The following is a 27351-nucleotide window of genomic DNA, read 5'->3' as shown; positions in this document are numbered from 1 at the left end:
GAGCCCAATGCGGGACTCGATCCCAGGACCCTGAGATCATGACCTGAGTCGAAGGCAGCGGCTTAACCCACTGAGCCACCCAGGCGCCCAAACCAACTGATTCTTAAGGCCTTAAATTATCACCTATAGTTTCTGCTAATAATTTCAAATCTATCTCTCCCATCTAGATCAGCCTCCTGTCCTTATTTAGTCCCACATATCTAACTGCTGGATGAACATCTCCATTTGGCTATCCCATAGACAACTCTAAGCAACTCAACCATAACAAAACTCACCAGTTGCTCCCCTAAGCCTCCTCTTCCTCTCATATGCTTCCTCTTAATTGGTGACACAATATAACTAGTTAGAAAACTGGGCTTCTTCCTGGTCGAGTTCCACTTTCTCACCCTCCCATCCCAAATCAATTATTAAGACCCATCAATCTTACCTCCTAGGTAATTCCCTTCCATACCTACTATCACTGTCCTAATTCAAACTTCCATCAGTTCTTGCCTTTCAAGATTCAGCTCTGGAATCACTGCCTCCAGGACCCTCTGCAAGGACAGGGATGACTCTGGCTTTTCTGCCCCTGTATTCTTGGAATTTGTCATTGTGTCTAATACCACAGGCAACAGATGATAATGATTATGATGATGACGACAACGACAATGGCGCATATCATTTAATGACCACTTACTAAGTACCAGGCACCGTTCTCAGCAATTTATATCTCCACAACCACCCTCTAGGGTAGGTTCTCATTATCCCTATTTACTGACAAAGTACAGGAAGTTTAAGTGACTTGCTCAAAGCTATACAGTTGTACCAAGAGGTCGCTAAACGGATTGAAGTTCAATTTAAATTAAAATAAAGTCATAAGGTAAAATAGTGGAACAGATACCTATTTGTTCAATACATATTTACTGAACATATATTATGTGTTAAGCCGCGGAGACACAAGTAAACAAATACGTGAACACATTAATTTCAGAAATGGGGGGAATCTCTCAGAAAACTCAGTCCAAGCCACTTCTCTAGGCCTGAACTGACCCGGGAATCTGGGAAACCAGTCATTACCTACAGAATTCTAAATAACTGAGAAATAGTAGGGGTAGCAGACTTAACTCAGGGTTTCCTCCTTTGCTATCCCCTTCCCCACAAAGCTGAGAAGCCACTGTGAAGTACTAGAAAGAGCTTTAGTTCCTCCCTTCCTGGCCTCAAAACAGTGACAGCCCCCGGTCTCCAAGATCCCCCTCTCTTTTGACTGTAAGTGGGCTGCTCCTCTCAGCGGAGGCAGGGAGAACAGAGTTTGCTGCATGCTGGTGAAAGGCTTACACTGATGGTATTGAGGTCAGAAGACCTATATGTCAGCCTGATTTTGTCCCCAAGTAGCACTATCGCCTTGGGCAAGTCAATTCACCCCTTTGACCCCAGTAGTCTATCTCTCTAAGTGTCCTTCCAACCCTACATTCTATGATTTAGATTCTGTACTTCATAGGCTACCAAGAGGCAGGGCTCTTGGCAAGAAGAGACCCTTTCCCCACTCCCCTTGGCTCCAGTAGATTATTCCTGGACACTACCCCCAAACCCAAGCATTATTCAGATCCTAAAGAAATTCTAAAAATTGAGGCTTGTGAGTCTTCTGTCAGTCTAAGAAAAGTCCACTTAAATTTTCCCATAATAATGCCTTTCTTTGTTATTCATAAATGTCAGGAAACCTATGACTGCATGCAAGCTGACAGTAATTAAAAGAAGACCCTGTCCTCATTTCTGCAATGGTAGCTATCTTTTAAACATTTATCCAAGATAGGAGTGCCTGGGTGGCTCAGTCAGTTAATCATATAATTTTGGATTTTGGCTCAGGTCATGATCTCAAGGTCCTGGGGTTAAGCCCCATGTTGAGCCCTGCTCAGGCTCCATGCTCAGGAGGAATTTAGCCTGAGTAGTCTTTCTCTCCCCCATCCTCTGCTCACTCTCTCTCTCTAACAAATAAATAGATCATATAAATATATATACGTGTGTGTGTGTGTGTGTGTGTGTGTGTGTGTGTATCTCCAAGGCAAGAGGATATGTCTGTCCATCACTCACTCCACTCTTGCTGTTTCTTCCCAGACTGTGGCACTCTTGGATGTGGTCTGGGAAGAAATCCACGTTTACTCAGTGAGTCCATGAAAGCCCCATTAGGGTTCGAACCGACCAAGAGAAAAAAAAAGGATACAGGTGGAAGCTGTTCTGGTAATCCCAAAACTGAGGGTAGGTTTTACTGATGTTGGATATTTATTTAGTTAAATATTCACTTCACATGGTAAATGTCTTTTTGCCAGGGATCATTTTCAAAAAGCTAAAATTAATTCCGCACACAGGTTACTACATGCATCATCTGAAGCTGGGCTATAAACTAGAACCCAGGGTAAGTCTGTCCAAAGACCTCCTTAAGGGTGACATGATGAGAAACAAAACAAAACCCAGAGAACCAAACAAAGCTACTGGGAGCATCTACTATAACAGGGAAGTGGCAATACTCGGGGAAGGAATGCTCTCAGAACCTCGTTTTGCTTGCATAGCAAACTTGACGATCCTAACAAATCACATGGCATTTTTTATTCAACAAATATTTAGTGTGTTGATGTAAGAGATGCCATGGATACAAAATTCAATAACTGTCTGGACAGTTAGGCATGTGAGTCACCCAAACAACACAGATCTATGTGATACCCCTACTGTACAGGTATGGCTGTGCTCATGACCTCAGCAGCCACGGGGAGAAAGCAGTGGAGGTCAGAGCTCCTACCCACCCTTCTGTGAACTTGTCAGTTTCCCCAATGCTGAACTTTGCCCTCCCCAGATCCCTACACTCAAAGAACCAAATCACCAAATAATTTCCCTGTCACTGAGACACAGTTTCATTCTTTCAGTCATCCAGCAAATAATTACTGAGCACCTACCTTGTGCCAGGTGCTGTGAAAGACACCTGGATCCATCTGATCCGGGTCTAGCGAGTCATTTATCTTGGGCCTCATACTCATGAAAGGTTCATAATGTAGATTGTTCAGATTATATGCAAATGATATCATATATCAGATATATGCAAATGATTATATGCAAATAAGATTATATGCAAATGATATCATATATCAGTCAGAGTTACACTTACAGGATTAAACTTTAAAGCACATCAGAACTTTTATAATGTTGGTTTAGCAACTGTCAAAAATACACACAAATCTCCCCACTACTGGGCCACTTACCATCCAAGGAAGGGATCTGGGTCCCTCCCCATCACTGCAGGTCTTGCAGCACAGTCAAGAGAGGACAGCAAGCAAGCCGGCTGTACTGTGCTCACAGAACTTGGTGTTTAGTGGGGAGACAAGTATGGAATAAGGACATATATCAGACTAACAACTAACAATCTCTGGGAGGAGAGCAGCATGGCGTGAGGCTGAGCAGGCAAACAGAGCTTTCCCTTTCTCTAAAGTGTTCAAATTTTTACAATAAAGACATTTCCATGTACTACTTGTGTAGTCATTACAAATTTCTATATCAGGTACACCATTAAAAGACCAGTCAAGAAGAGGACTAGAAGAGCATGAGAGAGGCTGACCCCAAAGTGAGAGGCAGGGAGAATGAGCCAAACACCAAGATGGAGCTTCAGGGTTGGTCTGGAGCTAGAGGGCGGCACACACCTTTGTGGTGACCATTATCTGCACAGCCTGGGGAGGGCACTGCCAGAGAGGGATGCATGGCTCCCCATCTCAGAGCTCTCTACTGGGCTCAATCACTTTCTGACCCCACAAATGGAACCACCTACTTTCAGGTACTGAGTAACACAGATGATCAACATGTTACACTCATCTTGGTATGAAACTTGCCTTTTCGTGGACAGCAATAAATCCTACCGGAGAATAATACTAAATGCTCCCGGGCTGAATCACAGTGATCCTGTCTAGACTGAAATGTCTCATCTCCACTTTGTCAAACAAATTGTGCCTTGCCCATTACTGTTTACCTTGTAACCCATATGGGCTTTACACGGTTCTATCAGCAAGAAGGCAGCCCCTGACCACATATAAATGATCTCATGACATGCTAGAGAAATAAGAGCAGATATCATGGAAATACCATTAGCTATGGCAACACACAGATCACTAATGACAGATGGAGCAGTTGTTAACACACAAATTTGCAGATAAAAACACTGCCTTACACTGTCATTCTTTTCCATTTTCCTGATATTCTGAGATATACTCACATGGCATGGCTTTTGCAGAACAGAGACAAGACCAATGACTGATCATCCAATAATACTTCTGATCAGAGCAATTTGTGTGTGTGTGTGTGTGTGTGTGTGTGTTTGAACACATGTGTGTGCACATGTAATATTTTCAGTACGACAGGTGCCCCTTGGGAGTGTGCTGTGCACAGTTTTTAGGGAAATATATACAAGTAAAGTCAGCATGGAGTTACACAACTGAATGCACCTCTCCGTGAGGTGAACAGCCAGCAGAGACAAAGTTTCCTGTAAAGGGTTTCATGTCTGAGTTCTACTCTAAAAGCTCAAAGGGAGTTTGTACAGTGGACAGGGTTACCGGGTAAAATAATGGGACACCCAGTTAAATTGGAATGTGGTATAAACGCCGAGTGATTTTTTTTAGCATAGGTAATTCCCAAATACTGCATGGGTGTTCTGTATTTTTATTTGCAAAACTAGGCATAGATAAGAACTTTTTAAAAGCTAACAGTGGAAGAGGGGAAGATATCCATGTCAATTATCTTTCCTTTTTTGTCATGAATCTTGTCACCATCAGCACCAATTAACATTTACAGCACATGGGGATGAGGCCCATGCTATAGGGAAGACCTATGAATTACACCAGCCAAAATGCTCAGAATGTGCCTGCTTCTTCACTCATGGACTCCTAGAGATCATGCACTATACCTTATTCCTTCATCCTCAAGACCCACCCAGTGACTGGCATGTGGTACTAGCTAAAAATACAGTTTTGAATAAATAAGGATGAGATATAGAATGACTATAAGAGGAGGAAATTTGGGGTGAGCAGGATAAAATGACAAAACTGTACATGGCAGAAAACAGAGGAACCGTCAAGATGGCTGACAACAGCTATATCTGTAGCCGCCTCCATCGACTGTGAGCAGAACCTCGGAGCATAGTAATTCAACTGAACAAACTCTGAGTTTGGTTTAGTAAGACAGAACCCAAGTGCAAGGAAGTCTAAGCATTCTAAGTGGGCAGGGCAGGGAGAAGTACACAAAGTTGGGAAATCCACAATTATGCCCTTAAAAAAGCCATAACAGAGGCGGACAACACATCTAAAAGCCCCAAAGAGGGACAAGCAGTTCCTTCTAGGACAAGGTAACAAGTTTTAGACATAAGAAGCTGTATGAGCTATATAAGAAGGTATGGCCTACAGAGATGCTTTGCACTCTATAGACTGTGTGTATGTTTAATCATAAATATATATATATATAAACATACATATTTTTATTAAAAGGTTGCAAACATGGTACACTGAACTCCCACATATTCTATGCTATTCTATGGAATGAGAACTGAGTCTCTTGGGGTAAATTCACATGCCCTCTGGAAGTATCCTAGAGCGGCACTTGGGTGGCTCAGTGGGTTGGGCCTCTGCCTTCGGCTCAGGTCATGATCTCGGGGTCCTGGGATCGAGTCCCATATCGGGCTCTCTGCTCGGCAGAGAGCCTGCTTCCTCTCTCTCTCTGCCTACTTGTCATCTCTCTCTGTCAAATAAATAAATAAAAATCTTTTAAAAATTAAAAGTTTTTTTTCTGCACATATATGCACATGTAGGTATTTCACAAACATACTGTCAGTCTCTATATACTGCCCATGTAAGCTTGGTTTTAAACTACAAAGTGAATTTACCCAAGTGACCAAATATACTTAACCACTTCCTATTACTGAACATTTAAATTGTTTTCCCTTTTTTTTTCTTTTTGTATGATAAACTTCCTGACAGCAAAGTCTTTAAAGATGTCCATCATTATTTCTTGGGGATAAATTCCTAGAGGGAGAACTGCTGAGTCAAAGACCATGTGCATTTTTAAGTCTTTTGGTACATATCACCATTTTGCTCTCTGGAAGGTTGCATCAATGTATAATGTTATAATTATAAAATATTAAAGGGCTCGTTTTCAAAATTTTTTCCAGGTTAGTCACCTCATAAAATCTGTGAAATCGTTATTTAGAGAGTGCACACATAGAGTAATATATGTAGTAAGTACTTCTATGATGGGTATCAGAGGCGTGTGAAGCTGTGGGAGGTGCTAGTGTGGGTTTAACTAAAGGAAAGCCTAGTTGAAGAGTAACAACATTTTCTAATGACAACAGAAAACCAAGCCAGCTTACAGTAAGTGCCATGCTCAAACTGACCAACTCTGTTTTTCATCTTCTTTGAGACCCAGGAAAATTAAAAAAGAGAAAATATCCAAATAGAGAAGCTTAATTTAACAAGAGTAGAGAAACCTAGGCTATGTTATATTCTGGTGACCTTGCAATCAAATAATTAAAGTCGTTTGGCCAACATCTATGATTAACTCAATGAGAGAAGCGGATTGGCTACATGGCCAGATCCAAAAAATAAATAAATAAATTTCTTTAACGGATCGCTCACTCTCTTATGTAACAGTGTTGGATGGATGAGTGTATAGAGTCATAACTTTCAGTTCTTTCTGAAACAGTCTGCATCAATCTTGTTATGACAATCCTGTAGTCCTGGGATGGGTCACCCAGACTACTAAAGTAATGCAACGGTAATGCTTTGCTCACGTTAAAGAAAAAGATTAGCCATTTCCAAAGTCAGAGTCATCCAAAGTCAAAACAAACCTCCGAGGCAAAGGAAAGGGGCTGAAACCCTGAGAAACATAAAATGAGGAATGAGAAAACTCCTCCCCAACGAAGATTATTCAGGTGTATAAAAGGCACACGTTGGGATACTTAAGACCTAAAACATCAACTGTCAACCCTGAGTCTGGTGGATATTTTAGCTTGGGGGAAAAAAAATGAGCACTAAGCCTAATGTGATTCGGAAGTGTTTGTGGCCTGCATGCCTTGTGGGTCTGCTCATCACTGGCATCCTCTCTCTGGACTGTAACTTGCTGCATTTCTACCTGAGGAAAGTCACCTGGCAAAACCTGAGACTTCTGAGCAGTACGAGCAGCTCCTTTCCTGCAGAGTGCCTGAGCGAAACCAAAGCGTTTGAGTTGCCCCAAGAGATCCTGTCACACACCCAGCCTGTGAAAAGGTACATCAAGGAGGCCTTCTATGAAATGTCTATACAGGCCTTCAACATCTTCAGTCAGTACACCCTCAAATCCACTTGGGAAAGCGACGATCTGAAACAAATCCAAATCGGACTCGATCAGCAGCTGCAGTACTTGGAACAATGCCTGGAGGAAGAGGAGAAGGAAAAGGAAGACTTGAAAGAGATGACAGAAGATGGGATGAACTGGTCAGGAGCTCTGGTCCCCCAGCTGAGCAGCCTAGAACTGAGGAGATATTTCAATAGGATAGACAACTTCCTGAAAGAAAAGAGACACAGTCACTGTGCCTGGGAAATCATCCGAGCGGAAATCAGAAGATGTTTCTACTACTTTCAGAAATTTGCAGCCCTACTCAAGAAGAAATAAGGTATATTTTTTAGAATTAAAATTCCCTTTCTCTCCATGATCTCCCTCTCCTTTATCTTCTTTTTAAGAATTTTTGGGCTATCCTATAAGCCTGCCCACCATTGGAGTGGCGGTCATTTAGGTAATGTTTGCTGTCTCTAAAGTTGGCCTTGAGACATCAGCTACATCCACCTTTCTAAGAGGTGATGCCAACCACCTCTGGGTACCAACGGTCTTCTTAGAAAGTTCTGAAGATAGTTTTATTATTTTTTTTAAGATTTTATGTATTTATTTGACAGACAGAGATCACAAGTAGGCAGAGAGGCAGGCAGAGAGAGAGGGGGAAGCAGGCTCCCCGCTGAGCAGAGAGCCCGATGTGGGGCTTGATCCCAGGACCCTGAGATCATGACCTGAGCGGAAGGCAGAGGCTTTAACCCACTGAGCCACCCAGGTGCCCCTGAAGATAGTTTTAAATAAAGGAATAAGATCCTCTCCATGTTCTACTCTTTTCTTTCTCTTTCTTTTGCTATTTTTTAACTTGCTTTGCTCTATGGCGTTTGAACTTCACCATGCCAATGTTAGAGGATATGAATGAGAGAATGTTGCAAAATGTAACACCTCAGTGATTTAACGGTCATGCTGCAGAATACACAGAATAGCTGTGTATTCTGTGATCGCTGAGCATGTTAAAGGAGCTTATACAAGCTTTCATAGAGTTAAAACCCTTCTTTTCTCCCCCTGCCCTCAAAAAAAAAAAGTGAAATTTCTGTCCTATTTGCTTCTCAGTTTGGTGTGTTTGAAATGATATAGTTTGTAGGATGGCATTTTATTTTATTTTTTTTAAGAGAATGAAGATCCTCAGTGATATCAGATAGTTGAATTAGATGGCCATTAAGTTCTCACTCATCCTTTGAGAGCCAATGATTGTAATGTAGAAAACACAGCTCATTCCTACTGCATACTATTTGATTTCTACATCCAAGAGCATGGAAAATGCTGCAAATATATATATAAATATATATATATTATCTGTTTTTCTGTGTTTTTTTAAATGCCTTAGATGAAGTACCTGCATATTTCACACTGATTTGCACACTGGATTTTCCCAATAGGAAGACCACTTTCTGTCTGTTAAGTAGACTAGTTATAATAATACAAGACACTTTAATCTCATTTATCTTTTTAGAAATTATTTTGTATCCAGGTTACCTAGATTATTTACTTAAATTTTCTTGTGTGCTACTTCATCAGTGTTAATCCATCATCCAGCTGAAATCAATTTTTTTTCTTCCTCTCTCTCCTCCCCATTTCAGAATCCTGTACACCATCAAGCGAGAATTAACAAAAAGACGTGGCTACACAAATGGCAAAAGCACAAATGTACCTGGTTCCACCCTTGGGAAACCTCCCCTGCTATATTGTTTCAAAAGCAAGCTCCCGACCTATTTAGATTCAAAGTTCATTCAAGTACAGGGCTCAAATGGTAAAGCCAAACAGAGGCAAATTTCAGGCAAAAATTAAAAGTTGTGGATTATGGTATCCTGGCTATCAGTGGAAGGAATGTAAATAAAATGAGTTAGTTAAATCCATTAGTAAAAACAACTCATCAAGAGTTGTTCTAAATGAAGAAAAAAAAAGTCACCATAAACTGTAAAGATGTTGCGGCTTGCAAGCTACTAAGCAGAAAGTATACATCTGGTATTTTCCAAGAATTTCTCTACTAATGCTTTTGCACAGTCTCCCTAATAACTCTACCAGAGATCATGTCAGTTATTTCAGTAATTTATGGTTGCAGTCTTGCCAAATGTTTGCTATGCTAGAGGGAAGAGTATTGGCACTTCGAGTCAATAAAGATTGTCCGATTACAAGGGCAGGGTCAGAAGTCAGAACACTATGCTTTCACTAAGAACATCTCTAGTCAGAAAAGGGAGAACATCCCCACTGAAAAATATTGGTTAAGGACATAAACTGGCATCATCATAAAGGAAGAAATACTAACAGACAACAGGAAAAATGTTTAATCTCATTTGTGGTTAAAGAAATACAAAAGAAGACAAGAGGATACCTCCCATCCATATGGCAGAAATGAAAAAGTGATTATAATATAAAGTATGAGCGGGGTGTGGGATACAGGAAAAAAAAAATCCTCTTGTATATTGTTAGACAGCAGGTAAAGTGGCACAACTTTCCTACAGGACAATACCGCAATCTCAAGTATCCTAAAAAGTGCACTAACTCTTTCAACCTAGCTATACTAAGCTCCAGAAATTAATCCAAGGAAATGATTGGGTAAGACTGTTTACTGGAGCCTTATTTATAATATCCCCTTTCCTTTTGTCTTCATTTTTACCTCTCAGTATTATCTATGTTTTCTACAATGACTTGGGGAAGGGGAGGCTAATTCTAAAGTTAAAGAAACTGCACAAGCTCATCTTTAACTGCAATTACCCTGTTTTCCTTACGGGGGTAGACTGGGACAAACACTGCCCTTTCACCTGATTAATGATGTCTCTGGGCACTTCTTAAGCAACTCAGGTCTGCCGTGTTCTCTTCTGCTGCTATTAAGTAGCTGCTAAATTTCAAAGGTATCCTTCCTTAGGCATCATTTTCATGGGACCTTTGTAAAGTGCCTTCCATTGCTTCAAAAATTCACTTTTTTTCTTTTGTTGGTGCCACTGGCAATATCCAGAAATCACCAGAGAAAGTGCTTCCTGACTTAGCAGTCTCCTTTTTCTGTTTATTGAATGAAAGTCAAATTTCTGGTAAGTCAGATAAAGGGAAAACTCCCAGAACTGTTCAGAGGTCCCACATAAAATGCTTGAGTGGGTACCTAGGTCACAGGTGTTCTGATGGAAGCTTGCTTCCTCCCTCCCCATGCTCCGGGAAGGGATCAAAAGGTAGAGAGTAGAAAGAGTGTAACTGAGCTTCCCTGGAATAGGGAGGACTGGGCCTCCATGAGGAAATGCTGGCACCACCACTACAGTAAAGCTGAGCGTGCACAGCTTCTAACAGGTGCACAGGCTTGGCCTCCCCTCACCGGCAAAAACGACTGTCTGGGCACCGTAAGGGAACTCTGCCTTCTCAGAGTGCCTACTTTGCTGTTGCCCTACCTCTTTAATAATCCACACTAAGAAGAGGCATGATGTGTAAACATCTGACTTGCGAGGAAAGGCAAAGAAACAGGGCCACCTATAACCCAACAGGCGCACCCCCTGGGGGAACTCGGAGGCAGTTCCAAGCCACTGGTTTCGCAAGGACTTGCTGGCGTGAACACTGCCCCGGCGGCGTCTGCGCGGTATCCTCCGGATTTGCTTTTTTCCAAATGCTGACAGGGGACCTGGGATTTAAACTTGGAGCTCTACCCCTAAGTCAAAATTCCACGTTCAGTCTGGAGGGAGCCACCTAACCAGTTTCTAGGCAAAGTCTTGAGGCTTCTTGGATTACTTCCTTCTCCATTCTAGCCTGTTCTCCAGTCCCTGAAAACTCGCAGACCCCAGGACCTCGGCTTTCCGCCTACCCAAAGTGCCCTGATCCCGTCCCCCCTGCCCTGGAAGCGGCCCAGCCACAGGCCTTCGGGCGGATATTTAAATCCGCTGGAACCACCCAAGGACACCCTGGCGGAGGGCGGAAGGTCTCTCCCACTCTCGGGAAAGCAGCAACCCTCTCCGGCTGCGCCCTTCGCGGCGCGTCTGGGATCAGATCCGAGAAACGCGCCCCGGGCCACAGGCAGCCGAGGAGGCGGGGAAGCAGCAACTTTCCCTCCGCCCTCTAACCGCAGGGCCTTGGTGCGGCGGCCTCGCGGGGGCCGGGCTCCTCGCCTTTCCCCGTCGGGATGCCGGGCGGGAGCCGGCCGTGTGGTTGGCGGGCGGTAGGGGAGTGCGGGGAAGACCCGGGGGGCGTCCTGCTCTCCGCGAGCCCCGTCAGATGTTGCAAAGGCAAACAATAGGGGAGAAGCGGAGAGACAAAAGGCCATTCGTCATGATCTCCACGGGCGCTGTGGCGTGGTCCCTACGGGGAGGACATCTGGGAGGCGGTCAGGAAGGTGGGTGAAGGGGGGAGCCTGAGGGGCCTGGAGGTCTCCGGTACTCACTTGCCTGGCACTGGAGGGCGGCCCTTTTCCATTCGGAGAGGGGGTCCCAAGGCAGGGAGGACAATCAAAGGAAAGTTAAGGGGTTTTCACCTTCCTCGGCGTAGGGGAAGGGAGGGGCTGGATTCCAGATGTTTGACAGTTGTTGGCCCAAGGGGGCAGCAGAGCTTCCCGGTCCTTCACCCAAGCGCTCCCTCCCCGAAGCCCCGACAGTGCCCGGGGCGAGCGGGCCGGCGGAGCGGGCTTCCCCGGCGCGATCCGCGCCCAGCCTCCGCACACGCCCTGCGCGCCGTGCTCCCGCCCAGGCGCACTTTCGCAAAAGTTTGTCTTCCCGCCGCCCGCAGCCCGACACGCACGCGGCAGTCTCCCGCGATTCGGGACGGCTCCGGGGCGCACTTGTGCCCCGCGGGACATGTATTTTACTGCTAGAGCTTTCACAGTCAAGGCCCGGGAGCCCGGGCTGGGGACTGGACTCTCCTTCCCGCCCGAGAAGGGCACGCGAGTTGCCGGCCTGAGCCGAGGCGCGGGCAGGGGTCTGACGCGGATCCCAGCCCGGGAGCCGCCGCTCGCCCCCGCCCCCCACCCCCGACGCGTCCTCCCCCAGGGGCGCCCCACACCGCGGCCCGCCCCGGCTCCCCGGAGGGCGAGCAGCTGCCTTGCGGCGCCACCTCGCCTCGCCGCGCGCGGGCTCTCACTCACCGTGGGCTTTTACCTTCAGCCCGCGGCCCTGTCGGCTCCTACGCCGAATCAGCCGCAGCCGGCGCCGGAGGAGGAGGACGAGCCGGGGGCCGGACGGGGGACGCTTGCGGATCCACGCGGCGGGCGCGGAGCGAGCGGCGAGGGGCCAGCGCGCGCGGTCTCCACGAACGCGCAGGCGAGCGAGCGCGGGGTTGGAGCTCCAGCCGCCGCCGTTCCGAAGTAGCCCCCACAGGCACCCAGCGCGCGGCTCTCGCGCGGGGGCGCCGACCGGGGACCCCTGGCGGCCGCCCGCGGAATGGCAGCTCCGTGAAGTCAGGTCGCCTGGAGGCTCATCTTGCCTCCCGCAGAGGTGAGGAATAGGCGGTCTATGCGGGCTCCAGGGCTTGCCAAAAAGACCGGGACCCTCTCACGAGGGCGGAGAGCGAGAAAGCATCAGAAAGTTCGCGTTCTGGGTCCAACACAACCAAGGCACCTAGAAAGGGGGAAATCATCGTCTCCAAGATTTTCTCACTTGTTGAAAAAGACTGTTGGAAAATACTGACGGGGGCGGGGCGGGGGGGCTTTAATCATTGGTAAATACTGAGATTCTGGCGGCTTTACTAGAACAACCTGGGAGTAGTGGAATGAGAAATGAGAATAGCCTTGGAAGCCGGGCACACCCTGCGACTTTCTACTGTATGATTTTCGGTCTGTGACTTCTAAACCAGTATTTTCCTCTGTAAATTGGAAGAGCCGTATCTACCTTGCTGGGTGGTTTTAAGGGTAAACTAAACATAGAAAGCATTCTTTTTCTTTCTTTCTTTCTTTCTTTCTTTCTTTCTTTCTTTCTTTCTTTCTTTCTTTCTTTCTTTTTAACATAGAAAGCATTCTTAATAGTAGGAATCACTAGATAAAAACTTCCTAAGGAGGGGCGCCTGGATGGCTCAGTGGGTTAAGCCCCTGCCTTCAGCTCAGGTCATGATCCCAGGGTCCTGGAATCGAGTTCCGCATGGGGCTCTCTGCTCAGCGGGGAGCTTGCTTCCTCCTCTCTGCCTGCCTCTCTGCCTACTTGTGATCTCTGTCTGTCAAATAAATAAATAAAATCTTTAAAAAAAAAAAAAAAACTTCCTAAGGAAAATAATGCCTTCCACATCTTTTTATTTCCATATAGCTCCTCAGTACATACCGATTGGGGAGTACCAAACGACTAGGTACTGGATTTTACAATTCTGACTATACACTTTATATATATATATATATATATATGACATATAATATATGTCATATATATATATAATTTTACAATTCTGACTATACACATTATATATATATGACATATAATATATGTCATATATATATATATTATTTATTTATTTATTTGAGAGGGCATGTGCACAAGCAAGGGCGGAGGTGAAGGGCAGAGGGAGAGGGAGAAGCTGACTCCCCACTGAGCAGGGAGCCCAATCAGGGCTTGATCTGGAGGCTCAACCGACTGAGCCACCCAAATACCGGGAAGTATGGAAAAATATTAAGTAGAAATGAGGATGCATGAGAGGTCAACATCATTCCCCCAAAAGTGGTTTCCACCACTACTAAATGAGAACCTCTAAAAACCACACATTTTCTGCAATATTAAGTCATTTCTGATACTTTAAGAAATATTTGATAGTCAAATAGTCATGGTCTAATGATGTTAACACTAGATTAAATGATTCCACTTAATTCTTGGGCAATGCAAAGATACCGGAGATTGTGAATAAGAAACTCAAACAGGAGGGTGAAAAATAGTCAGATGCAAATATACAGCCATTAATTAAGCAATGATTCTTATTGAGTAATGCAGTTTCATTTCCAAACTGCCTCAAACCCTAGTCACTGCTTTTAAAGCTTTTGTCCTTTTGGCCTCATGGCAATCAGAACACTCTCATGGTGCAGAACAATCAGGATGGAAGTATCTCTTAATTACCCCAGTTTACCTTTAATTGTCCTTCCCTTTCACTCACTAGTCCCTAATTGGGAAGTCTCTTGCCTGCCTTGCAATACCCTTGGCATGATCTTTTCTGTCCATTCAAAAAGGAAAAATAAGGGTTTTTGCCTTAGAAACTAAAGCCAAACACTGAGATCCGACTCTGCCCTTGGAGATCTGACTCACGGTCCAGAGTACCGATGAGCAAGACATGCACGTGGTGAAGAGGGCATTCAGTTCTAATCAATAAATATTAATGGAACCATCTCTGCCTCTCTCCTTGCGTTTCAGCTTTGCCTGTGGGAGGAGAGAACTTTCATCCCACTTCCATCCCCTTAGTGGCGATTTCCCCAGGGAGGAATGGTAAATCTTGTGACTGGGAGGGAGCCACCCATATTTCCTGGATAATTTTCATCAGTGAGAGGGGTCATTGTAGTGAATAATACCCCAGTTCTTGCCCACTCTCTCCTAGCTTCTCTGCCTGTGACCTGGTGTGCTGGAGAAGGATGGGTCCACCTTCACAGTGTGCTCGGAAGGGCCAGCATTTAGATTCAAGCCCTCCTTGGTCCTCCTGCATCTTTGTGTGGTCAGGCTACTACAACAAAGCCTGGGGGCTTCCCAACAGCAGAAAGGGATTTCTCACAGTTCTGGAGGCTGAGAAGTCCAAGATAAGTTGCTAGCAGATTCAGTGTTTGGGGAGGGCTTGCTTTTTCTTAGACAATTTTTCACTGTGTCCTCACAACACAAAAGGGGGCAGGAAGCTTTCTCAGGCCTCTTTTATAAAGACACTAATCCCATTCATAAGGCATCCTCCCTCATGACTGATCACCACACAGAAGCTCCATCTCCCAATACCATCACACTGGGCCGTAGGATTCAACAGATGAATTTGGGGAGGGCATACACATTCCATCTGTAGCGTCCCCGGCTACACCTCCTTCTCCAGTCAGGCTTTTATCAGAACTCTGCGTAGGTGTTACATAACAAACTGGCTCCGTCACAAATTGAACAAGATGCTGTTTCCCACTGGCTATTATTCCTTATGTCTATGGTTCTTTGCTTGTAGGGAAAAGCAATCTGAAGGGAAAGACTAGGTGAAGGAAAGGATTCAGGTACCAGGAGTCCACCCAACCTACACCATCCTCTCCCTCAAACGTGCTCCCCTGCTGTCTTCCCCATCTCAGTGAATGGCCTCTCCAACCTTTCATTGACTTAAAGCCCCAAACCACAGGATCATCTTTGACTTTTCTCCTTTTCTGTTCCACTCCTAATCTATCAACACATCTCATTGGCTTTATTGACAGACCTCTTTCCACCACCTCAGACCAAGCCACAAATACCTGTAGCTAGTATTACTACAATAACCTTCTGTCCCCCTTTCCAACTTGTCCCCCCATATGTGCTATTCTCAATAAAGCAGCCAATATGATTCCAGTAAAAGTGTGTCCTATTTTGTCAACTTGCTACTCCAAATCCTCCTTGGGCTCCTCTTCCAAATCTACTTAAAATTATTATCACTTTCCCCTTCTAACACTTCCTTATCCGTATTCCCTGCTCCAATGTCTCAGAATTTATTGCCATCTGATTATATATATATACATATATATATATATATATATGTATATATATATAAAATCTCCTATATTCATTTTCTGTCTGTGTTAGTTTTCTATGGCTGCGGTAACGAAGAACCACAAACTTAACAACATACAACAATACAAATGTATTATATTCTGTAGGTTAGACTTTCAGCCCAGGTCTCATTTGTGTCAGCAGGGCTGCATTGCTCTTTGAAGTCTCTGGAGGAAAGACAGTCAGTTTCACTGTTTTTACTGGTTTCTAGAGGCTGCTGACATACCTCAGCCAGGGTTTCCTTTCTCTCTCCAAAACCAGCCACAGCAGTCAAGATTTCATTTTCTTCACCCTGACCTTTCTGCTTCCCTCTTCCATTTACAAAGGCCCTTCGGGTTACACTGAACCCATCCAAATAATCCAGTGTTATCTCCCTATGTCAAAGTTAGCTGATTAGTGACCTTAATTCTGTCTGCAACCCCAGTGCCTCCTTGCTGTGTAATGTAACACGATCCCAGGTTATGGAGATAAAGATGTGGACATTTGGGGGTCCGTTATTCTGTCTACCACATCGTCTTACTCTTTCTACTAGAATGTAAATTCCACATGACATGGATTTTTATCTATTTTGTTTATTACTCTATCCTTGGACTAGCTCAATAAATACATAGATGCTTGCTAAGGACTGAATTATATCCCACCTCCCTCCGCCTCCAAATCCTATGTTGAAGCCCTAACCCTCAATGTGATGGTATTTGGAGTTGGAGCCTTTAAGAGGTAATTACAGTTATCCCGCTTCTTGGCCCTTTGCCTAAGATCAAGAGGTAATTACAGTTAGATGAAGTGATAAGGGTAGTCCGTTCATGATGAGATTAGTGGTGATTAGTGGCTTTATAAAGAGAAACAGGAAAAGAGAGATTGTTGTCTCTCTGCCACGTGAGGACACAGTGAGAAGGAAGTCATCCATAAGCCAACAAGACTCTTAGCAGGAACCAAACTGGCCAGCATCATGATCTTGGACTTCCCAGTACCCAAAACTGAGAGAAATAAATGTCTAATATTTAAGCCATCTGGTCTATGGTATTTTTGTTATACCACCTGAACATGCTAATATGGCACTCAAATATGTGTTGAATTAATTAATGAAGAGAACTCATTATGGGTGTTGCAAATACTTAATCTCTATTAAGCACCCATCATACGTCAGGTACTCGCTAAGTACTTTACATGGAATGTCTCATTTAATTCTCACAAGGTTCCTATGCAGTAAATACAGATGAAGAAATTACAGACCAGAAATTTCCCCCATCTGAGGGAACTTGCCCAAGGTCATGCAGCTAGTACACCATGTAGGTAGGTTTTAGACTTGGCAGCGTGACTTAAAACCATAGTGGAACCCTCACACTCCTCTGCCACTATCATGCAGCAATAGACTGCCTAGGATCCTGCCCTCAAGATGCTTACAACCTAGTTAGAGAAATATGACTAGCAAGAAGGGGGGAGGGGAAGGGGCGTGTAGAAGAGGCCGATACATTTCTGTGGAGCACAGACACAAGATTAATTCTGGATGGAGTTGACTGGGGGGAGTTTCAGGGAGGATGTAGCATTTGAGCTGGACCTAAAGATGGCGGACACTGGGGCACCTGGGTGGCTCAGTCGGCGGCTCAGCATCTGCCGTCAGCTCAAGTCATGATCCCAGAGTCCTGGGATCAAGCCCTGCATTAGGCTCCCTGCTCAGCAGGGAGTCTGCTTCTCCCTCTTCCCCTCACCCTGCTCATGTTCTCTCTCTCTCTCTCTCTCTCTCACTCTCTCTGTCTTTCTCTCAAATAAACAAATTAAATCTATAAATAAATAAATAAGGTGGACATTGTTGGGAGTTAGAAAAGTTGTTTCAGGTACAGAAAACCTGTAATGATACAGGAAGGTAGCAAAATGCTAAATGTGTCCTAGAAACCAAGATTAATCTAGTTGGTATGGGGACTATGTGTGCAGTCAGATGATAAAGGCTGGGACCCCAATGCTAGGCTAGAGATCAAAGGAAATGTAATGATTTTCATCTAAGTTATTGATGGAGAAAGTTAATGAAAGAGCTGCCAAAGCAATGTCTGAAGCTATAACTCAAAAGGCAGTTAGTAGAAGACAAAAATGAACTTATTGCTGATAAAATGTTTTGAGAGGCTTCTTTGTTTGCCACATTATAAAAGGGCAATCATGGATCTGTCATTCTAGGTCCAGAGCACAGCCTCCCATATCCTAGAACCAAAAGGTTCTCAAGTGAGCAAAAACAGATAATGAAAGCAACTGGGTTATTCCTGACCTTTAGACAAATATAATTTTCACCATTTCCATTTTATAGGTGAAGTAACAGTCTGGAAGAATTGACTCGCCCCAGATTACACAACTAATATGACTGGGATGTTAGTTTTAGGTCTCATGACCATTACTGTTGTGTGTCCTGATCCAGCAGTGGAGAAGGCCCTAAGAGTGTGCTTGTCCAAGATAAAGTTGTCAGATTTCAAGCTGTCTCAGATAAATCTCTCCAGGTAGTGATGGGATAAGTCTAAGGAGTATGGATGGAGGCACTCATGATTCTTACTTCCAAGCTTTTGCAGGGAAAAGAGAGAAGACAGATCATCTGAAAGATGCATTTTAGGGAGACAAAGTGGCATAGTAATTAATAGAATGGGCATCAGAGTCTGAAAGACCCATATTCGCTGCATCTATCGCCTCATTTTATAAAATGGGGTAAATAACATAAGTGGTTGTATGGATTCTGTCAAGGGATGCATGTAATGCGCTTAGCACAGAGCTTGCCACATGGTATGTGCTCCAGAAACTCCATCTCTTTTTCTTTCCAGCACATAGTTCTACATCACCCTCCCATAGCTCCTCCCTCAGGAGGGCAAGACACCCTAGCCCCCAGCCCGTGTGACATTCCACACTCAATCTAGAAGACTTACCACCTCTTGGGATGTCATGTCCTAGAATTGGAAACAAAAAGAGAATATTTCTGGGTAGTTAGGTACAGAATTAATAACATTCACATTTTTTGCCCAAGTCAGTGCAAATTACTTTCTGTCATTTTCAGTTCATGCTTTATGTATTTCCTGTAAGAGGAAAGCCATGCTGGTCTTCAGTGGTGAATGAGAAAAATCCCAGAAAGATTCTGTTGCCAAACCACCTCATTACAGCTTCCACTGAGAGGGCACCAAAAGAGCAAAGGGATAGCGTAAGAGCGTCACCATAGTAACATCATAACACACTGCAATGGAGTAAAGCAGAGAAAACATGTTTGCGTCGTCCTTGACAAACACAGACTCACAATCATGTTGCTCAGGAGAGCAGTGCTCACTCAAATTGGATTTGTGAGAGGACATTCCTATTAATTTTGGTAGTCTGATTACCTTTTGGTATTGTGTGCTAACCATATTGATTACAGGCAGCTTACTAACAAAGAACAGACATTCTCAGAGTCCTTTTGTCATACCAAGCAACGAGAGTTAACACAACTGTCTACTTAACAAATCTTGAACAGTAAGGCACACTTCCTCCTTACCTACTTTGATTTTGCTTTCAAAACCTCGACTGATCATAATCCTGGAGAGATTGTCTCAATGTTGTATGGGGCATCTCTGGGTCCCAGAAATGAATGGGCATGCCTTCTCATAAGCATTGAAATCATGGCAATTTAAACAAGAGAGAGATGTGTGTGTACATGTACAAAAGATACGCATAATATGTAAATATATATGGTATATATAAAGATATTCATATAAATCTTTTATTCATATCTAGTATGTATATACGTAAAACTTTTTAAGCAATTTCAAACCATGAAAAGAATCCACATGTTAAAGCCCGTTTCCTGCTAGCATAATTCTTACCATTTATAATGACACTAGGTGTCTATAATTATGTCCTCTGAAATCCACATTATATCAATCCCATCTCGTGGAAGTGGAAATGAGGCACGGAAAGGTCACGGGGTTTGAGGGCTGGGGAAAAAAAAACCTGTGACACAGTTCAAAATTGTACCAGAGCAGCTAAACAAGATGGGGGACTTTGGAATCATTCTAGAAAATTGCCTGCCTTCCATTCTATGGGAGTAAAGTGAGTGTTCTTTCCTTACTTATTTTTTAAAAATTCATTTTATTTAAATGAGATTGTGATCTTCCCTCATGCTCTCTGGATCTATTTGTATTTTTCATAGTGACCCAATGTCCTTCAGATCTCCCTACCAGACTGTGTTTTTTCCAGTTTTGTTTGTTTTTTAAATCATTTGAGTCTTTAATAAGTGACTTTTCTCCTGAGAGAAGCCCGGTGTTTTTGTGCTGGCCTGACACACACCAGGGGTAGTACAACTTGTGGTCTGCCTCAGACTCTGAATAACGGAGAATTGTCCTTTAGGACTTCTCCTAAAGTAGGTCAGTAGATAGGATCTAAGGAGAGTTAGTTGTCAGGAGAATTGGACTTTAAGGTAGTCTCATGTAAAGACAGCATAGATTCCCCCAAGTCAATTTAAGAGTGAGTCTTTCTAAGATGGGGAATCAGACCACTGTGCACTCAGTGGGGTCGAGAAGTCTTATTCTCAAAGTGACTCATACAGGAGGGGACAGGAAACCAGAGAAGAGGCTGGTGTGTCATGGATGGTTCCAACTTGATTGCACCTCCTCCCCCTCCAAATAAGAAAGTAAGGAAGCTCTCACATGGGCTTTCTCTAGAAGGGGGAAAAACCCACAGCTTTACTGTCTTTGTGATCTGTGTCCATGACCAGGGCCAATACATCAGTCCTTAACTCCCAGTTGCCATGTTTGCAAAACAAAAAAAAGTCTCTCGTGCCTTCTCAGCTCTCCTTGAGTATCTGTGGAAAGAAAGAAGTAAGCTGTTCTATTGTCTGACTGAAGGTGGCTGTTAATGAACAAGGAGCATCTCCAAACCACCCCCTGGCCTCCTGGCATAAAAAATAAACAAGATTCTCCTTTTCACATCATAATTAAGGCAAGACACAAAAATGAGGGGATCACTTGTCCTGACCTACTTTAGCTTCCAGCTGTTTTACCTACTCAGGACCCCATTTCCTCAAGATTCCAATTAGATTCGATACACTGTTCAATATTAATTTCCTCCTAAGATGCTGCTTCACCATTTGGAGAGCCCCTTGGGTTGAATAATTATTGAATTTCTAAATGGCCTCTGGCCAGTTTCAGATATGATAGTGTTTCATGTCTAGTAATATGAGAGACTTGCCCTGGATATCGAACAGCCCTGATGATGCTTTTCTGAAGAAAAACACCTCTCTGAAAGGTTTTTAGAAAAGTTTCAGTTACAATTTTTCCCAAGTCCTATTGCCTAACGCTCAGCAGAGTCTCTGACGGATAATTTCCCTCCTTCCTTTTATTTCTTCTTTCTTTTTACCCTCCCTCTTCCCTTCCTCCTTTCTTTCTCTCCCCTTTTGTGAACTTTGTACCAAAGAGGATTTATGACAGCTGGGTACCTCATCAAGATTTCTACCCAATGTCCTAGAAGAACAATGAAATTGCATTACACTTTCATTCCTTTTCCTTGCCTATTTGCTTTCCTTTGTTCTTTTCTGTTTATCTCAGCAGAGGCTAAACTTGGGTTTCCATTTGAAGTTGCTGCTCATTGATGCTCAAATTGTAGTCAGCGTCAAAAGCCAGAAGGAAGGCACAAGTGAAGGGTTGGAAGGACCCTCAGGACCTTTGCCTCAGCAGCTAGGACAGTCCTATGGCATTTACTGGAGAGGGAGGGCAGTGGACTCATATTTGTCAAGCAAGAGAAGGTATAATGTGCTAAGACCTGTGCTGGGCATTTTCACATGTTTGCTCACCAAATATTTACAATGACCGTGGATAGTAGGTAGGATTACCCCCATTTTAGACATTAGGCAGCTTGTCCAGGGTTCACACGGGCTGCGTGTGGTGTTCTCTTGGTATCACCTTGTATCCATCACCTCTGCAAGAACTAAGATTAGTGTTTGGGGATGGGGTTTGGTATAGAAAATATCCCTGGTTCCAGTGCCCTTACGGTGGCTGGTTTCCCAGATCTCAAGCACGCATCAGGTATCATCCCACTGTCTGCCTCAAGACTCTGCACAGCTGTGGGAGCTTGCCCAGCCCTGGAATGAGCACAGTGGCTAAGCTGTAGGGAGGCTAGGTCGAGCCCCTAGGCTAGCCAGTGAATAAATATTCCAGCCTCTTATCCTTGAGATGGACAATGATGGGAGGCACTCTTTACGTGACTTAGAGATCCCAGCCTGAAGTGGCCCTTGACCATTCATCCTTATATTGTCCCAGACTCCTGCTTCCCAGACTCACCTCCCAAGTAAACTAACTGCATTCAAGTCCACATCTCAGGCTCTGATTTGGAGGGAATCCAAAGCCATATTTGGGTTCCTGGTAGACTGGAAATGAAGACCACCTTGTGTACTGACCAATAAAAGGGAAGGTTCTTGTCATGAGTCCTATAGGAAAGTAAGTCAGACTAAATCAGAGAGAGACCCTGGAGTAGAAAACACAATTCCAAGCCTGGAACTCTAAAAAATTTTCCTTTAAGTAGGACTGTTTGAGAAAATATATGCTAAGTGTCCATTAAACATGCCTGGAAGGAAATGCACCAAGACATAAACTGTTTTTTCTCTTCTGAGTAAATCTTCCATGGAAGTTCCCCTGATCCACCTCAGTTCTCGTATTTATGTCCTGACTGCCCCCTGGGGAATCTCAATTCCTGTCACCGGAGGTAATGACCATTTTTTCCCTGCTCCTCAAACTGGGTAGAATAATACACTTAGTCATCATTCTCTATCTGGAAGGCAGACCAGCATGTTAGCCCAAAATAAGCTGTGGGTGACAGAGGCAGGTCAAGTTCCGATCAGCTGGCTTAGTGTTATCACTCAGGTTTTGCTATAGACACAATCCTCAAGTTCAGTGGCTCAAAACTGCAAAGGTTAATGTCTTACTCGTGCACAACACTCATCTTGGGTTGATGGGGGTGGGAGAGGGGGCTCTGCTTCTGTATCCCCCACTGAAGGACCAAGGCTGTGGAGCAGCCACTTTCCAGAATGTTGGTAGTCTCTGTGGCACAGGGGAAGAAGGCAAAGCTCACAGAGGCTCTCCAGCCTTCTGCCTGGAAACAGCACGTTGCCTGCTCAAACTTCATTGGCTAAAAAGAGTTGTGTGGGGGCGCCTGGGTGGCTCAGTGGGTTAAAGCCTCTGCCCTCAGCTCAGGTCATGATCCCGGGGTCCTGGGATTGAGCCCCGCATCAGGCTTTCTGCTCAGCAGGGAGTCAGCTTCCACCTCTCTCTCTGCCTGCCTCTCTGCCTACTTGTGATCTCTGTCAAATAAATAAAATCTTAAAAAAAAAAAAAAAAAGAGTTGTGTGGTCTCGTGCATGGGTTCCACAGAAAGCGGAAGTACAACTTAACTTCCAGGTGAGAAAAGAGAGAGAGAGAGAGAAAAGCAGACTATTTGTGAAAAATGTCTATCAACGTTTGGACGATCACTTAACCTATGCTTCAGTGTTCTCCACACGTACGAGGGGACGTTCATTTCATGGGGTCATTGTGAGGATTAAATGCGAAATTGCTCATAAAGCAGCTGGCACGTAGCCATGACTAAATACACATTGCTAAGTGGGCCATGATTCTTGGGACACCTGAAATATGATGTTCAGGTTTATCCCGATATTTCCCACATCTCGGTGATTAAATAATAGCAAGTTTTTCTTAATGCTTTTCTGTAAGTTGCATTTTCTTGTTTTTTAAAAAAATTACCCCTGTGCCTTTTCACTGAATTTCTCTAAGTTCTGTCCATTCTAAGATATGGATTCCGGCAGAATGCTCCCCACATAGAAAGGACCAGACCACTACCACGCAGAGAGCAAATACTTTGTTTTGAGGAAGTTACAAAAATAGAAAATGAGAATCAGTGTATTTATTATTTATAGCAAGTTATAATTCTTGCACAGATAAACTTAGCATAAACTCATTGGAATAGTATGGGTCTCGTCAGAAGGAACATATTATTATCACACTTGAAAGACTATGACTGGGCATGAAGTTATCCTAACTTTATGGTCTAGGCTCCTTAGGCCAAGCATGTTATTCAGTTTCAGTGGGTCCTTTATCTTGTCAACAGAACACTGGTGAAACTCGCACTGGCTGCCTCTGATTTCATGAGAGTGAGTACACACTGGTTCTCCCTGGGGAAGGCAGGGGCTTGGTAGGGTCCGAGCAAGGGCCTGAGGCATAAGCTGTAGCTCCTGTCCCTCAACATCTTGGCTTTGGGCTGGAAAGCCAGCATTTTGAGGATCTAGTCATGAGACTTTCTCATTGTCCTTGGGCTGGGTCACCCCGCGCCACCCCCTAGATCTTGTCCTTACCTGATGGTCATGGATTTCTAGTTTTATAAGGTGTTCTTTATTTTGACAGAATTTGGGTGACAAACTTTCTGTTCAGTTAGTGGCTCAGCTCATGTGCACCCTGGGGTTGTTTATGTTTTCAGGACCTGCTTTTGAGAAACTCTAAAAAAGTTTATTTTACGGAGCTGGTTTGCTTTTGCCAGAATGCATTCATTTGCTCAAGTTATTTTTAAAATGTGCTTTTTCTTAGCTTCTTAGAGAAGCTTTAGTCTCTTGATTGTGTGGGTCTGGGTCAGAAAAAACTGCCTACCTATTGATAGAAACCTGATTAAATGTCTAGTCGAAGTGGATCGAAGAAGGTTCTTGAACAGAACATCCTCTACAGCCTGAAAGCTGAGTTAAAATACTCTATGGGGTTGGTCCCAGGGATTGAAATGCTTGATACTTCTAGAATCAACTAGGCCATGCAAATGAGTCTCAAACTGCTGCTACAGGTGTGTGTGGGAGGGGAGACCACAAATGGATATTCATCCAGGAGAACACCCACTGCAGTCTGTTGGAAATACCATGGAACTCAGTAGCAGAAAGACTGCTGGAGACATTCTGTAGAGGCACAAACCCTCTACCTCATCTGAGTCAAATGGACTGACTCATCAAACTACCTTGCAAACTTTTTATTTCACAGTTGGTTTTTAAAAACACTTCCTTTTTAAAAAAATAACGATGTTATATATTTACTAATTTGAGAGCGAGAGTGTGAGCAGGGAGAGGGGCAGAGAGAGAGGGAGAGAGACTCTCAAGCAGACTCTACGATGATTGCAAAACCTGACGGGCTGGGGGGGCGGGGGGGGGGCACCAGGGTGGCTCAGTCCTTAAACATCTGCCTTCAGCTCATGTCATGATCCCAAGGTCCTGGGGTCGAGCCCCCCATCGGGCTCCCTGCTTGGCAGGAAGCCTGCTTCTCCCTCTCCCACTCCCCCTGCTTGTGTTCCCTCTCTCGCTGTGTCTCTCTCTGTTGAATAAATAAAATCTTAAAAATAAACAAAACTAAAACAAATTAAAAGAAAAACAAACCTGATGTGGGGCTCGACACCACCACCCTGAGATCACGACCTGAGCCAAAATCAAAAGTCCAACACTTAACTGACCAAGCCACCCAGGCACCCTTATAAACAACTCTTAAGGACATACATTCTTACCTTTCAGGGAATTAGAAACCCCTTTGCGAATCTGATGAAGGCTATGGACCCACTACCCAGAAAAATGCACATACATGCAAACTTGCTTAAAATGTTGGTAGTTTCATTGGGAGAACATCCAAGAATGGCCGATATATCCCCTTGCTTCAGAATTTGAGTGTACTTTAAACCTGAGATTACTGGTACGTGGATAGTGTTCATTGTTTCAGAACTAAGTTCCTGTTTCACAGCAGGCTCTGTTCTGGAAGCTGGGGATGCAAGATGTGTAAGACAAGGACCAGCCTTGTGAAGCTCAGCCCAATGGGAGACAAACAGATCCATAATAATGATGCATAATGAGCTAAGTGCCGTGCTAGAACCCCAAGTAGAGAAACCTCCAAGATTCTTGAACAGAAGGTAATTAATTCAACAGAATATTTAATAAACATAGTGTGTGCCAGGCAATGAGGATGAGGGAATGAGCTAGTGCACAGACACGGTCTCTGCCTCAACCGTAGGTGAATCCAGATTGGCAAGTAAAGTTTATCCAGGGGAAGGGGTGCATATACCAGGCAGTGGGAGCAACACATGCACCAGCCAAGGATGGAGACAAAGAGAGGATGAGTAGTGAGGGCAGAGTGGAGAGGTCCACTGGGTCAGATCCCAAAGGCCCTGCGCTTCATGGGGTACGGCCCTTATGTTGTGTCCAAGGTTATCACTGAGGGTTTTTTAATTAATTAATTAATTAATTTTTAAAAAAATATTTATTTATTTGACAGAGATCACAAGTAGGCAGAGAAGCAGGCAGAGAGAGAGAGAGGAAGAAGCAGGCTCCCTGCTGAGCAGAGAGCCTGATGCAGGGCTCGATCCTAGGACCCTGGGATCATGACCTGAGCAGAAGGCAGAGGCTTTAACCCACTGAGCTACCCAGGCAACCCATCACTGAGAGTTTTTAAAAGCAAGTGAGATCAAGGAAGAGATTCTATTAGAAACATCACTCTGCCTTCTGTGGAGAAATGGATTGATCCGGGGTGGGTAAGTGGGAGGGGGAGGGTGGGCTCTCCGTGACAAGATCAGAAGGGAGGAAGGTGATGAGTTAATGTAAACGAGACAGGAGAGGTCCTGGTAGTGACAGCGGTGATGGAGTAGAGTGGAAGAACATCATGAGGCTTCTGGCTAGTACCTCACATGCACTCTTTCATGCCTTAGAATGATCTTCTCCTCAGGCAATGCTCTCTGTTCTGTGCAAGGAGGTAGTGCTAGGTTTTTGCTAATAAAACAATCTTGCTACTAAAGTAGTATCTCCTGGACTCTTGGCTGTGAGGTGTGGTTTAAAAATATGGGAACTCTACATTCAGTTGCTTAATGATGAGGATAATGGTGGTAACAATGATAACACCCACAACTCAATTTTATTGACCATTTACTCTGTGCCTGTAGCCCTTTCAAACATTCTGCATGTATTAACCCATTCATTCTTCAAACATCTGAGAGTGAACATCTGTTCCAGTTTGCATCTTAGGACCTCCCTTGTCCAGCCTGGAAGCTTCCTATATAATTCTGTTCACGTGAAACTCTAGCAAAACTAATCTATTGTGACAGCATATCAGTGGCTACCCTGAACCTAATCTATTCCCATGCCTATTGAATAAATGAGGATATTGAAGCAGGACAGAGGGGTTAAATACCTTGTCCAAGGTCACACAGCCATGAAGTGGAAAAACAGGGATTTGAGCCTTGGAAGTCTTGGCTCCAGGACCCACGCACGTATCAACTCTACCCTCCTCCTACAATGACAGAAATCTGGCTTTCTCCATAAAATATAGTAAGAGCATTAAAATAGACTTTTTCGATTTGTCCTGAA

The 27351-nt window shown here is 44.2% G+C and overlaps 2 protein-coding genes across 3 annotated transcripts in view; one reads left to right on the top strand and one right to left on the bottom strand.

The window, feature by feature from the left end:
- The window catches only part of LOC111159867 (MOB kinase activator 3B), a 219814-nt gene extending 207210 nt beyond the window's left edge, over nucleotides 1–12604 (bottom strand). The window contains exon 1 of one of the 2 annotated variants that reach the window (XM_022522518.1): nucleotides 12416–12604. The gene's annotated coding sequence lies outside the window, so the exon portion shown is untranslated. The remainder of the gene's footprint in view (nucleotides 1–12415) is intronic. The other variant, XM_022522519.1, reaches the window with a different exon arrangement.
- Nucleotides 7024–7650, top strand: LOC111159868 (interferon kappa). The gene has a single exon (XM_022522520.1). The coding sequence runs from the start codon at nucleotides 7024–7026 to the stop codon at nucleotides 7648–7650; it is 627 nt and encodes a 208-aa protein (XP_022378228.1).
- Nucleotides 12605–27351: the final 14747 nt, after the last annotated feature.

This window comes from Enhydra lutris, unplaced genomic scaffold (assembly GCF_002288905.1).
Source record: "Enhydra lutris kenyoni isolate GAN:26980312 unplaced genomic scaffold, ASM228890v2 scaffoldscaffold70, whole genome shotgun sequence".
Classification (NCBI taxonomy): Eukaryota; Metazoa; Chordata; class Mammalia; order Carnivora; family Mustelidae; genus Enhydra; species Enhydra lutris.
This window is presented reverse-complemented; position numbering and strand designations above follow the sequence as displayed.